The sequence below is a fragment of the Callithrix jacchus genome, chromosome 5, assembly GCF_049354715.1.
Source record: "Callithrix jacchus isolate 240 chromosome 5, calJac240_pri, whole genome shotgun sequence".
Lineage (NCBI taxonomy): Eukaryota > Metazoa > Chordata > Mammalia > Primates > Cebidae > Callithrix > Callithrix jacchus.
In genome coordinates, this window is record NC_133506.1 from 58,807,313 (window position 1) to 58,818,946 (window position 11,634).

The following is an 11,634-nucleotide window of genomic DNA, read 5'->3' on the forward strand; positions in this document are numbered from 1 at the left end:
GACGTGGGCTGCCGTGGGTCACAGCCACTTGGACGGCCACTGTCCTGGGTACTGGCAGCCCAGCTTACTCAGCAGGAGCCACAGGGGCTTCTGCTCAGGCCTTGGGGAGGCGGCCCTCCAGGCCAGGTACCCAACCATGGGGTGGGTCCTGAGAGGTCCTAGGACCTGCTCACCCCAAGTTTCCAGGACCCCACAGGTGATGGCTGGGGCTTCCAGAGCTGGCTGCACGGGACCAGTCAGGCACACTCACTGGAGCTCAGTGTCCACAGGCCTGGCCACTCAGGGGGCCGGGGTTTGAACTCAGACCTGCCTGCCTGTGAGAATGGTGGACGGGCTAGTGTGCCCTTGCCCTGGAAGCTGCTTCCTTCCCCAGGACAGTAGTGGACAGTCCAGCTGGGTGGGGCTAGGGGCCCAGGGTGGGCCCAGCATGGGGTGGTTCTGGGGGCTTAGCCCTCCTTGTGCCTCTGCAGGGCCTCCCAGGGAGGAATGGCACCCCAGGAGAGCAGGGCTTCCCAGGGCCCAGGGTAAGTTTTGGGGAGTCCTGGGAGGTGGGGGGGCCTGGGTCCTAGCTGCCAGAAGAGGACGCCCCTCCCAGTGCATTCCTGAGAATGTGGGGAGCAGCATAGAGCCTCCGTAGGCAGGGTGGGGTCTCCCCAGGCTATAGACAGGCAGGAACCCCAGCGCACCAGGGGCCCAGGGGTCTGGACTGGCCTTCCCCACATGCCTGCTGGGTGCCTGGCCCTGGGCCTAGGTATGGTGGAAGTGCCCTTTTCACCCAGATAGGGAGGATGAACTCCATGGCCCAGGTGGGGAAACTGAGGCTTAGGGAGGTGAGGCCACCTGTCCAGTTGGCAGCCTGGCTGGCCCTCAAGGCCGCCCATGATTTCCGCTGGGCAGGCGAGAGCTAGGAGCCTTCTGTGTGCTGGGCTGGACCCAGGAACTTACGTCTACGGAGTATTTTTCAATGTGTCTAGGCTCAGCACATGCGCAGCATGCAGGGAGGGGTTTCGGGGGTGGGTTCTAGTTCTGCAGAGAGGGATTTTGAAGACAGTGCACCCAGTGATGACAGCAGCACCCACCCCAGGCGTGGGAGGGCTGCCCTCCAGGTTCAGTTCTAATCATTTCCTAACCCAGATACCGCACAAGCATGGCACAGGATGCCGGAGGTGTGGCTGACCTGCGGTGAGGCCACCCTCCTCCCGACCCTGACACCCGCCTCTCCCCAGCATCCTTCCAGACAGTGCCACATCCCCGTGAGCACAGACACGCGCCCCGTTGCGCCTGGGCTGCCGTGCTCCCTCTGTCTGAGCAGTTGTGCTGAAGACTGAGGGTGCATCTCAGGCTCAGATTCCCCAGGAGAGTGTGGGTGGGAGGGCACATGCCCCTGTGCTGTGGGGTGGACGCCCCAAAATGCCTCTGCAGAGCCGTGTAGGGTGCTCCCAGGTGGGAGCCAGCGGTGGCTTCCCACCCCCACCCTGCGTAACTGGCTGCTTTGGGAGCCGTTCGAGAGATGGAAATGCATTTCTCTCCCAAGCACCTCAAACACCCTTTGAACGTTGCCAGTATTTTCTTGCTGGAGACGTCCTCTGACTTCTTCTCCACTGTTATTTTCTCTTATTAATTTGTCGGCTCACCGTTCACTTGATGGAACCAGCCCTGTGTCTGTGATGTGAGTTTTGACTGCATTTGCTGTGTTCCTGTCTTTTGACCTTGTTTGCCATCTGCATTTCCATACAGATTTTAAAATAATGTCAGCAGTCAATGCTACTGCTCTCTTCTGTGGCTTCCCAACTGGGTGTCCGGTTCTCAAAGGTCTTCCTGAGCCTCTGAGAGTAGAAAGTGCACTTGCTCCCGGTTTCTCCTGGTACCTCCAGGCCCTTTCCGACACTCCGCGTTTGTGACCACGCTGGGGAGGACGGGAGGACTCCAGCTTACCTCTTCATAGCCCATTCTGGTCACCCGAGCCTTTCATGACACGGCCAGCCTCTCGCAGTTCAGCACCGTAGCCGTGGTGATATCCCAAGGCCCCTGTGTACTTGGGGGTTTTTCAGATGCTTCAGTCTGTCCCGTTGATTTGTCTGTTGTTCATGTGCAAGGGTCATGCTTCTTTAAATTATTACTGATTTATTTGAAATTTTGATACGGGGGGGCTGGTCCTCTTTTGTATTCTTCCCTGGAATTTTCCTGGCTCTTTGCTTATTTCATTGTTCAGTAAACTGTAGAATCAACTTATCCGTTTAACCTAAACAATTCAGTTGGTGTTTTTATTGGAATGACGTGTACTTCATAGATACACTTAGGTGTTTCTATGGCATTGAATCTTCTCATCCAAAAACACGGCCACCTTCCCATTTGTTCCCAGGCCTTTTGTGGCCCTCAGGACAGCGTGAGGACGGTCTCTCCGCCAGGCCCACTTTATTCTCCTTCATCCATAGGCAGTTCCACTTTGTTGTTGCTATTGTGAGTGACATCTTTTCTCTCGTTCCAGCTCCAGCCTCGTCCTTTTCACACAGGCTGCGGCCTCTCTGTGTTGTTTTCTGCACCCAGCTCTCTTTCTCCCGGTTGACAGTGGCATCCCCTGCACACTTCACCGTCGGCTTTCCGGTCTCGGTTACTGTGATTTCCTTTTCTTGTCTGCTGGTGCTGGCGAACACTCCTGAACTGTGTCAGAGCACTGGCGACAGTGGATACTCTCATTTTCTTCTTGGCTTCACGGAAGCACCTCTAGCACCGGATGCTTCAGAGTTGTCCTGGTAGCAGAGGCAGATGTATTTCATCATGTGGTAGCGAAGATTTAAAACCTCAAGATTAGATTTAAAACTTATTAGATTTAAAGCGTATTAGATTTAAAACTTCAAGAATGGACATTAAATAAGCTCTAGTGCCGTTGTGGATATGGGGAAGTAACTGTGCCTCATGTAGCTATCAGCGGTTGATTGTGGTATATCCCTAAATACTGGGTGATTCTTGCAGCTGCCGAAAATCTGACGTGGTCGCTGAATTCTCGTTATCCACATAACGTGTGACAGAATTCAGCTTGCTGACATTTTATTTTGGATTTTTCACTGATGCTTATAAATAAGACGGTGGCAGTTTTCTTTACAGTGTTTGGAACCTCGATTTGCTTTGTTTAAAAGATATTTGAGGCTGGGCGCGGTGGCTCAAGCCTGTAATCCCAGCACTTTGGGAGGCCGAGGTGGGTGGATCACGAGGTCAGCAGATCGAGACCATCCTGGTCAACATGGTGAAACCCCATCTCTACTAAAAATACAAAAAATTAGCTGGGCATGGTGGCGCGTGCCTGTAATCCCAGCTACTCAGGAGGCTGAGGCAGGAGAATTGCCTGAACCCAGGAGGCGGAGGTTGCGGTGAGCCGAGATCGCGCCATTGTACTCCAGCCTGGGTAACAAGAGTGAAACTCCGTCACAAAAAAAAAAAAAAAAAAAAGATATTTGAGTTTAAATAGCAGCAGCGCCCTCTGCCCCACAGGGCTGGATTTCCCATAAAGCCTCAGTCTAGTGTTTTGGGGTCCAGGGCTTAAGAAAGTCTTCTGTCTCCTCCATACAGTTGGCCTGTGGGGGGTCTCTGGCTTTTCCTCAATTATTTCTGCCCCCTGGACCTGCATTGGAACCCAGAGTTGGGCAGGGGAGGACAGTTTGGGCTGGGTGGATCTGCTTCACAGGCTCAGCTCTGCAGTTCTCCAGCTCTGCAGACGCCTACTGTGACACCAGCTTCTCTTGGACCCTCCTAGGGTGGGCAGTGAGGGTGCTGGGGCTTCCCCTGCTCCTTTAATGGAGCCGTCTCCACGGGCCTGGGTCTGAATGTCCAGAGGGCCAGGAGGGCTGCCTGTGACCCAGAGGGGCCACAGGAGGAGCCACAGAGGGGCCACAGAGGCACCACAGGAGGGGCCACAGGAAGGGCGGCCAGCATGCCCTTCTCAGGCTCTCCCATTGCCTGTGTCTCCAGGGAGAGCCGGGGCCACCCGGACAGATGGGACCAGAAGGCCCTGGAGGCCAGCAGGGGTCACCAGGGACCCAGGGCCGTGCAGTCCAGGGGCCTGTGGTAGGTGTCACCCTCCTCCCCCTCCCCCACCCTCCTGCCCTGTGCCACCTCCGCTTTGCTGCCCAGCCTATCTTCCCCTCCAGGGTCCACCAGGGGTCAAAGGAGAGAAGGGGGACCACGGGCTCCCAGGCTTACAGGTAGCATGGCTGGGACCAGGGGGCCATGGGTGGGGGGAAGGACAGGGATGGAGGTGGGGAAGAGAACCGAGGGGCCTCTGTGCAGGGGGGCACAGGTGTCGGGGTGAGGCTCACAGGAAGGGCCATCTCTTCTGGATGTGACCTTGGCCCTGCCTGGCTGGCCCTTCTGTTCTCTCCAGGGCCACCCCGGCCACCAAGGCGTCCCCGGAAGAGTTGGCCTCCAGGGACCAAAGGTGCTGGCTGTGGGCTTGGAGGGCCTTGTCAGGGTGGAAGAGCCTGGCTTGGTGGGTCTCGGAGATGGGGGCTACAGGGGGGAGGGGGAAGTGCTTCCTCCGGGGTGCCTGCCTCCCCCCGTGCTCACCCCCTTCAGCCTGTGGCATGGCATGGCCAGAAGGCAGGGGGGCTCCAGCCCACCCCAGGCAGGAGCCATCACCGTGGTGGGGGTCATCGGGCATGTTGGGTGCTGCTGCGGGCTGTCACCATGGGATGGGTGGGTGCAAACACAAAGCCCACTCAGCTCACCCCTTCCTTTGCCATCAGGGAATGAGGGGCCTGGAGGGAACTGCTGGTCTGCCCGGACCCCCTGGCCCCAGGGTAAGCACTGACCTCCCATGAGCCCACCCCCACCCAGGGCTCCTAGGTTCCAGGGGCCAGACAGAGGCCAGTCTGAACACCCGCTGCCACCCACCTCACCCCAGGAAGTGGCCAGGGAGGGACTCAGTTCTGTTGGAACTTGCTGCAGAGCCTTGTGGTTGGATGGGTATCTGCCCAGGAGCACTTTGCCCCCAAGCGAGGGTTTATCTGGCACCCATGGGGCAGATCTGCAGGCACATGAGGCTCCACGGTGCCAGGAGGGCCAGGGCTCCTGGGTGTCCTGGGGCAGGCAGGTGGGCCAGGCTGGCTGTGGGGACATGGCCCCAGTCCCTGCTGACCTCTCCTGTGGGACTTGCTTTTTCCTCCTAGTCTCTGGAGAGGGTGTCAGAGCTCAGCAGCCCCAGCCCTCCACAGAGCTGAGGCCTCGCTCTGTGTACCCTGGTCCTGGGGCTGGGATCTCTGCTGGAAGGCAGGGGACAAGCTTCCCAGTGCTCTGTGCTGTGAACTCAGTTCCTGGGAGACCTTGGAGGGGGTCTCCCGGCATCAGCCTCGGGCTGGGTGCTGGGCAGGCCAAGTTGCCTGCCTGCAAGCACCTCTCTCAGGGGAAGCCCACCTTGCAGTCACGCTGAGGCAGCTGGCACAGCTGGGGACATTTAGAGCGGCGTGGGTGTTGACAGCACTGGAGGAGAGCTGCAGGGCAGGGGAGGCAGGGCCTAGAGACAGGGGAGGCACAGCCTGTCAGAGGAATGGCCTGAGGGAGGCTGGGGCCAGCCGGGGGTTTGCCCTTGTCAGGTTAGGGGGAGCCTGGGATGTCTGGGAACCAGGGCTAAAGTGAGAGCAGATTTGCTGGGACCTAAGCCAAACCCTGACTTCTGTGTCTCTGTAGGGCTTCCAGGGCATGGCAGGAGCCAGGGGCGCTACTGGAGACCGAGGACCCCCAGGGGCTGTGGGACCCACAGTAAGTCCACTTCCAACACCCACCAGCCAGCCAAAGGTGGGAGAGTGAAGGGTACAAGCCCCACATTCAACGCTTCCTGCTGACCACCCAGGGATACTTTCTGTTGACTGACCAGGAACTTCCTATTGACCACCCAGGACTTCCTGTTGCCTGCCTGGGACCTCCTGTTTACCACTCAGGGACTTTCTGTTTACCACCCAGGACTTCCTGTTTACCACTCAGGGACTTTCTGTTGATCACTCAGGGACTTCTTGTTGACCACCCAAGATTTCTGTTGACTGCCCAGGGACAATTCCTGTTGACCACCCAGGGACACTTCCTGTTGACTGACCAGGAACTTCCTGTTGACCACCCAGAGACTTCCTGTTGACCACCCAGGACTTCCTGTTGACCTCCCAGGGACACTTCCTGTTGACCAGCCAGGGACTTCCTGTTGACCACCCAAGATTTCTGTTGACTGCCCGGGGACACTTCCTGTTGACTGACCAGGAACTTCCTGGTCCCTGTTGACCACCCAGGACTTCCTGTTGACCGCCCAGGGACACTTCCTGTTGACCACCCAAGATTTCTGTTGACCGCCCAGGGACACTTCCGGTTGACTGCCCAGGAACTTCCTGTTGACCACTCAGGAACTTCCTGTTGACCGCCCAGGGACTTCCTGTTGACTGCTCAGGGACTTCCTGTTGACCACACCAGGACACTTCCTGTTGACCACTCAGGGACTTCCTGTTGACCACCCCAGGACACTTCCTGTTGACTGGTCAGGGACTTCCTGTCAACCGCTCAGGGACTTCCCATTTGTTGATGGAGGCCTGTTCTGAGTTGGAAGCTTGGTGCTGGTGCAGAGTGGAGCTGGGGGCTGGTTCTGTACCTCCTCCAGCCCCACCCAGGACAGACCTGGTGGAGGGGAGGTAGTAGGGCTGCAGGTTCCATGGGGGTGGGGGACAGATGTGGGAGAGGCAGCTGTAGTATCCCCTGGGGGATGCCTTGCCTGCAGCCCCGCTAAGCAGCAGCTCCATGGCCCCTGCTTAGGGGGGCTCCAGGTTCCCAGAGGAGCTGGGGAGGTGGAGGAACACAGAAGATGCCAGGGAAGTGCCCGGCACAGGCCTGGCCTGGGCCCAGGGAGGGTCTGTTCTCCGCAGTGTCCCAGCTCTGAGGACCCCACAGCCGCCATCTCCCCTAGGACAAAATATACAGCCAGAGGCCAATCCTTTGTGGTACAAGTTCCAGCCCCACTTGGGACTCCGAGGCAGAACCTCTCCCGTGTCTGCTCTGGGGTGCAGGGGAGGACCACAGGCTCCTAGGAGCTGGGAATCTGGGATGGGGTTTTGGCTCCACTTGCCCTGTGAGGTCACAGGGCACTTCTGTGGCTGTCGGGCTGCCCAGCCAGGATCCACCCCAGGGCCATCTCACTTCTCACCTGTGGTCTCAGGCCATCTCTGCTGACTTCTTTTCTCTTCCCTCCTCATCAGGGACTGCCAGGGCCCAAAGGGGAACGAGGTGAGAAGGTGAGTGAAGCTGTCTTTTGGCTCAGCGTGGGTCCTCCTGGGAAGGCACTGGCCACACGGGTCCCAAAGCTGCTCTGTCTTCCCTTGTAGGGTGAGCCCCAGTCCCTCGCTACCCTCTACCAGCTCGTGAGCCAGGCCTGTGAGTCCGCCATCCAGGGTGAGTGAGGCCAGCAGCCCTGCACCTGTGCCCAGTACACCCGTCTGTCCTCACACTGGCCAGACCGGGGGAGGCCACCTTCCCCCACCATTAGCATGCCTGGGCCAGGTGTCCTGGCGTGGCCTGCACAGGTCTCGCACCTCTTGGCCCCCACTGCATCCTGCTGTTACCCCTCCTCCCCACAGCACACGTGTCAAAGTTCGACTCCTTCTTCCACGAGAACACCAGGCCCCCCATGCCCATCTTGGAGCAGAAGCTGGAGCCAGGTGCTGAGCCCCTGGGGTCCCCTGGCACCCACATCGAGGCCCTGCTTCCTGGAAGAAGGGGGCATGGTGGCGGCCATCTTGAGGGCAGAGGTACTGGGCTCCTGGCCTCCCCAGTACAGGGAGGGAGTGTGGGGGGGTGGGGCCCGGCTGTCCCTTGGTCCTGGGGCTGGGGTCTCACTCTGTGTCACCACAGCAGCCACTCCTGGAGACGCCACTGTCCAGCCTCTGGGGTGCTAGGATAAGGACACGGGGCTTTCCTGAGCCCACACAAAGCCAGTCATGGCACAGAGGTTGGCCTCGGCCTGGCCTCCCAGGAACCTCAAGGTGACCCTTTCCCAGTCTCCAGGAAACATGAGCTGCCCGCTTAGGGCCACCCATGAGTGCCCAGCCTCCCTCCCATCCTCCTCCCTCCCTCTCCTGTCCTCCCATCCTCCCACCCTCTCGTCCTCCTGGCTGCTGCTTCCCCCGCCTCTCCCCACTCAGTACAGAGCCGCAGGCTCCCGTGACCTGGTTGGCAGTCCTCCTCCTCTGAGGCGGCAGTGGCAGGTCATGGCCTGGACACTGAGATGGAGGAGAGGCTGATTCGGGGAGTTGGGGCCAGAGAGGGGCGTCCGTGGGGAGGACGGACCAGGGGATGACCCAGCTGGACAAGAACAGTTCTGCACTGGCCGGGGCAGCAGCGGGGGCATGTCTGCTCTGCTCGGGCATCAGCTGAATCCCACCCCTTACCCCACAGACATCTCAGGAAACTGGGGGCAACCTGGAGGGAGCCCCATGGGTTGTGGGGGCCCCTGCCCCGGCCTTGGGAGCTGCCCACGGTGGCCTGGTTACGGCCTGGCAGATGCAGGGCGCATCACTGCTCAGAATAAACGGCCCCTTCTGTACCTACCTGTGTAGACAAGGGTGACAGGCACCTGTATGGGGCACAGGGACCCGGCATGCTGCTGCCCCCACCCACAGCTCTCAGCCTCCATCTGAGGACTGCACCTGCTGCCTGTGCCCAGGGAGGACCCTGAACCCCTCTGCCCCCATCAGGACAGGGCCCAAGCCTCTGTATTTCTCTGTCTTCATATGCTTCCTTTTCCTTGCAGTGGAACCTAGAGCTGTTGATCAGACGGGCAGCCCTGGGCGGCAGAGGGGCTAGGACCCAGGGCCTCTGGGAGCCGCAGGTGAGCCTCTGCTACCTGTGCCTACCAGGGCTGAGGGCATTTGGGAAGGAGGAGCTCCTGAAGGGCCGATGCGTGGAGCCTCATGCTGTCCAGAGTGGAGTGCTAGGAGCACGGGGCCCAGCACAGGCAGGCGGGTGGCCCTGGGAAAAGCAGGGTCAACTGCGGACCCCGTGGGGGCAACAGGAACGGGGGATCCTGGAGATGGACTGGCATGCCAGGACCCTGCGTGATCTCGTGGGCTGCCGAGTTGCAGGCCGGGGTGGAGGAGGCCCTGACCAGGGTTAGTGCAGCAGGGAGGGTGGAGCTCAGGTGTTTGCACAGTGGACACTTGGGCAAGCTGTGGGAGGGCTCACAGGAGTCCCAGGAGGGGCCTGCGTGGCCCCAGGTGTGTCGATGAGAGAGGCAGGGTGGGGGAGATGGTAGCACCAGGTAACCTCTGCCTTCCTCAGGAAGCCCTGGGAAGGTGGTCCCTGTGTCCAAACTTAGCTGAGGGCTGGTCTGAGCAGGTGTGGGAACAGGGAGCAGGCGTGGGGACAGGCAGCAGGTGTGGGGACAGGGAGCAGGCGTGGGGATAGGAGGCAGGCGTGGGGATAGGAGGCAGGCGTGGGGACAGGGAGCAGGTGTGGGGACAGGGAGCAGGCGTGGGGACAGGGAGCAGGTGGGTGCAGCACAGCTGCAGCCTCAAATAGCTTTAGGAGCCAGAGCGTGGTGCTGGGTGTGAGACCTGGAGCCGGTGACAGGGCCAGTGCCTTTGAGCCAGGTGACTGCCGGGGCTAGGAGGGCCCAGGAACACAGGCAGAAGACCCAGGGGCTCCTGGTCAGGATGGGGCAGGAGGGCAACTGCCTGAGAGTCAGGTCAGACTCCAGGGCTAGGGACAAGCAGCCTTGCTTCTCCTCCAGCGACCCATCAGAGAACGGCCCACCCACAGTCCTGCCCACAGTCCTGCCCGCCCAGGGCCCTGCCCATGGCTCTGCCTGCCCACCACTCTGCCCACAATCCCGCCACCCCTGGCCCTGCTGGACACGGTGTGTGGAAACCCAGGATGTGGGCTCTCGGGGTGGCCACAGTGCCAACGCTGGCCCTGAGCTGGTGCCCAGCTGTCCTCAGCCTCTCAGATCTGTCCGCCCTTCTCTCCTGCCAGGACATTTTCTGCACTGCCCCGCGGAACCCTGCGTCTTCCTCTCTGGGTTTGTCTGGACACCAAGAGCAACCACATCCTGGAGAAGCCAGGACAAAAACTCAGGGAGAGCCTGCAGGTGGAAGGAGGGGGAAGGAGCGGCCTCAGCCCACCCCACACCCTTGGCTTTGTAGCATTTCCAAGTGCAGATAAACCACCGAGTGCTCGCCCATCCACGTGGGGCAGGAGTCATTTCCTGGAGGGTGTCCCCCACCTTGGCTCTGTGCACCCCACCTTGAGGCCCTGTAGCCCCAGCCCAGTGGGGGAGGGGAGGGGCCAGGCTGAAGACGAATCGAGGTCAGGAGGGCAGCAGTGCGGCTCTCACACAGGCCCACCGCATGCTCCGCCCCTGGGCCTCATCAATGCTCGGCCAGGCCCTGCTGGGCCTCCTCACTCTGCACCTCATGCAGACAGCAGCTCAACTGCTGGCCCTCCGGTCACCTGCATGCTGGCTCCTCCCTCAGAGCAGCACCCCTCCCAGTCCCAATGCCTTTGCATCTGTCTGCCTCATCATCCCCTCTGTCCCCCGCCCAAGAAGGAGTTTAGATTCTGTGTGTGAGTGGCCATCCCTCACCTGCCCAGCCCTGTGCGGAGTTCCTTGTGCAGGGACATTACTGTGAGACTTGGCACCATCAGCCCCTGGTCCTTAGGGTCTCAGGGCAAGGTCATCCCTCAGCAGGCTTCTGACCTGCGTGCTCCTCGGCACCTCTGCCCAGGTCTCCCCCAAACATCACAGGCTCTCTGTGAGCCTGGACTTCCTGCCTCATCCCCACTGTGTCCCAAACAGCATGGGGGCAAACTCAGAGCACACACGTGGGCTCCTGGGCCTTGTAGCCCATGGAGGTGATATAGGAACTTCTCCTTCCTTTCCAAACAAATATCCAGGGCCTAGTCCACTTCCCACCTAGGCAGCTAAGCAAGAAAGGTGCCAGAAATGAAGAGGGAACGCATATCATTGAGGATAGAATGAAAGGTAACAAAAAGGAAAAAAGAGAGGCCCTTGATAGTGACAGAAGGAACAGCCAAAGGTGTACCCCAAAGAGGTGAGCGCGGAACAGCTTCAGAGCAAACACTTCATCCACGACGCGCCTGTTCCAGGACCTGACCAGACCTGGAGACCGAATAGAGAGTGATAGGCAGGGTCGGCAGGATGGGAGAGAGTGCCTGCAGCCACGGGAGCTACAACCCTGACTGAGGCCAGGAAGCAGCCCCAAATGTCAGCCCCCAGTGCAGCATGAGACTACAAACAGACCACTAGAAATTCCCAAGATTTGTGGACAAGTCAGAGGTCAAAGAAGTCAGGGGTTATCAAGACAGACTTTGCCCTGAGGGACAAGGAGAGCGTTTGGCCAAAGTAGGTGCAGGTAAAGCAGCCTCTGGAGCTGAGTTCTAGCCTTCACTGCAGGTATCAGACACAGTTGTTGAGAGCAACAGCCTAAGCCAGCCCCTGTGTCCTGCAGGGAGGACACCTAGGTCACTTGGTGTCTGTCCAGGAGCTAAGTTGGCTTCAGTTGTGTGACCAGTGACACAGCTTGGTTGGGCTCACTTGGTTTCTCCAGGGCTGGGAATTAAATGTCCCCTGCTTAGCTGAGAATGCTCTTTGAG

The 11,634-nt window shown here is 59.6% G+C and overlaps 1 protein-coding gene across 14 annotated transcripts in view; it reads left to right on the forward strand.

The window, feature by feature from the left end:
* Positions 1 to 10,201, forward strand: part of COL20A1 (collagen type XX alpha 1 chain) — a 34,579-nt gene extending 24,378 nt beyond the window's left edge. For 10 of the 14 annotated variants that reach the window (XM_078372096.1, XM_078372097.1, XM_078372100.1 and 7 more), the window contains 11 exons: positions 471 to 524; positions 3,967 to 4,062; positions 4,146 to 4,199; positions 4,379 to 4,432; positions 4,740 to 4,793; positions 5,680 to 5,751; positions 7,224 to 7,259; positions 7,350 to 7,416; positions 7,602 to 7,772; positions 8,774 to 8,851; positions 9,994 to 10,201. In XM_078372096.1, coding sequence (XP_078228222.1) covers positions 471 to 524; positions 3,967 to 4,062; positions 4,146 to 4,199; positions 4,379 to 4,432; positions 4,740 to 4,793; positions 5,680 to 5,751; positions 7,224 to 7,259; positions 7,350 to 7,416; positions 7,602 to 7,772; positions 8,774 to 8,826 — 711 coding nt within the window. In that variant the 3' untranslated portion in view covers positions 8,827 to 8,851; positions 9,994 to 10,201. The remainder of the gene's footprint in view (positions 1 to 470; positions 525 to 3,966; positions 4,063 to 4,145; positions 4,200 to 4,378; positions 4,433 to 4,739; positions 4,794 to 5,679; positions 5,752 to 7,223; positions 7,260 to 7,349; positions 7,417 to 7,601; positions 7,773 to 8,773; positions 8,852 to 9,993) is intronic. The other 4 variants (XM_078372098.1, XM_078372104.1, XM_078372107.1 and 1 more) reach the window with 1 other exon arrangement.
* The last annotated feature ends 1,433 nt before the right edge of the window (positions 10,202 to 11,634 follow it).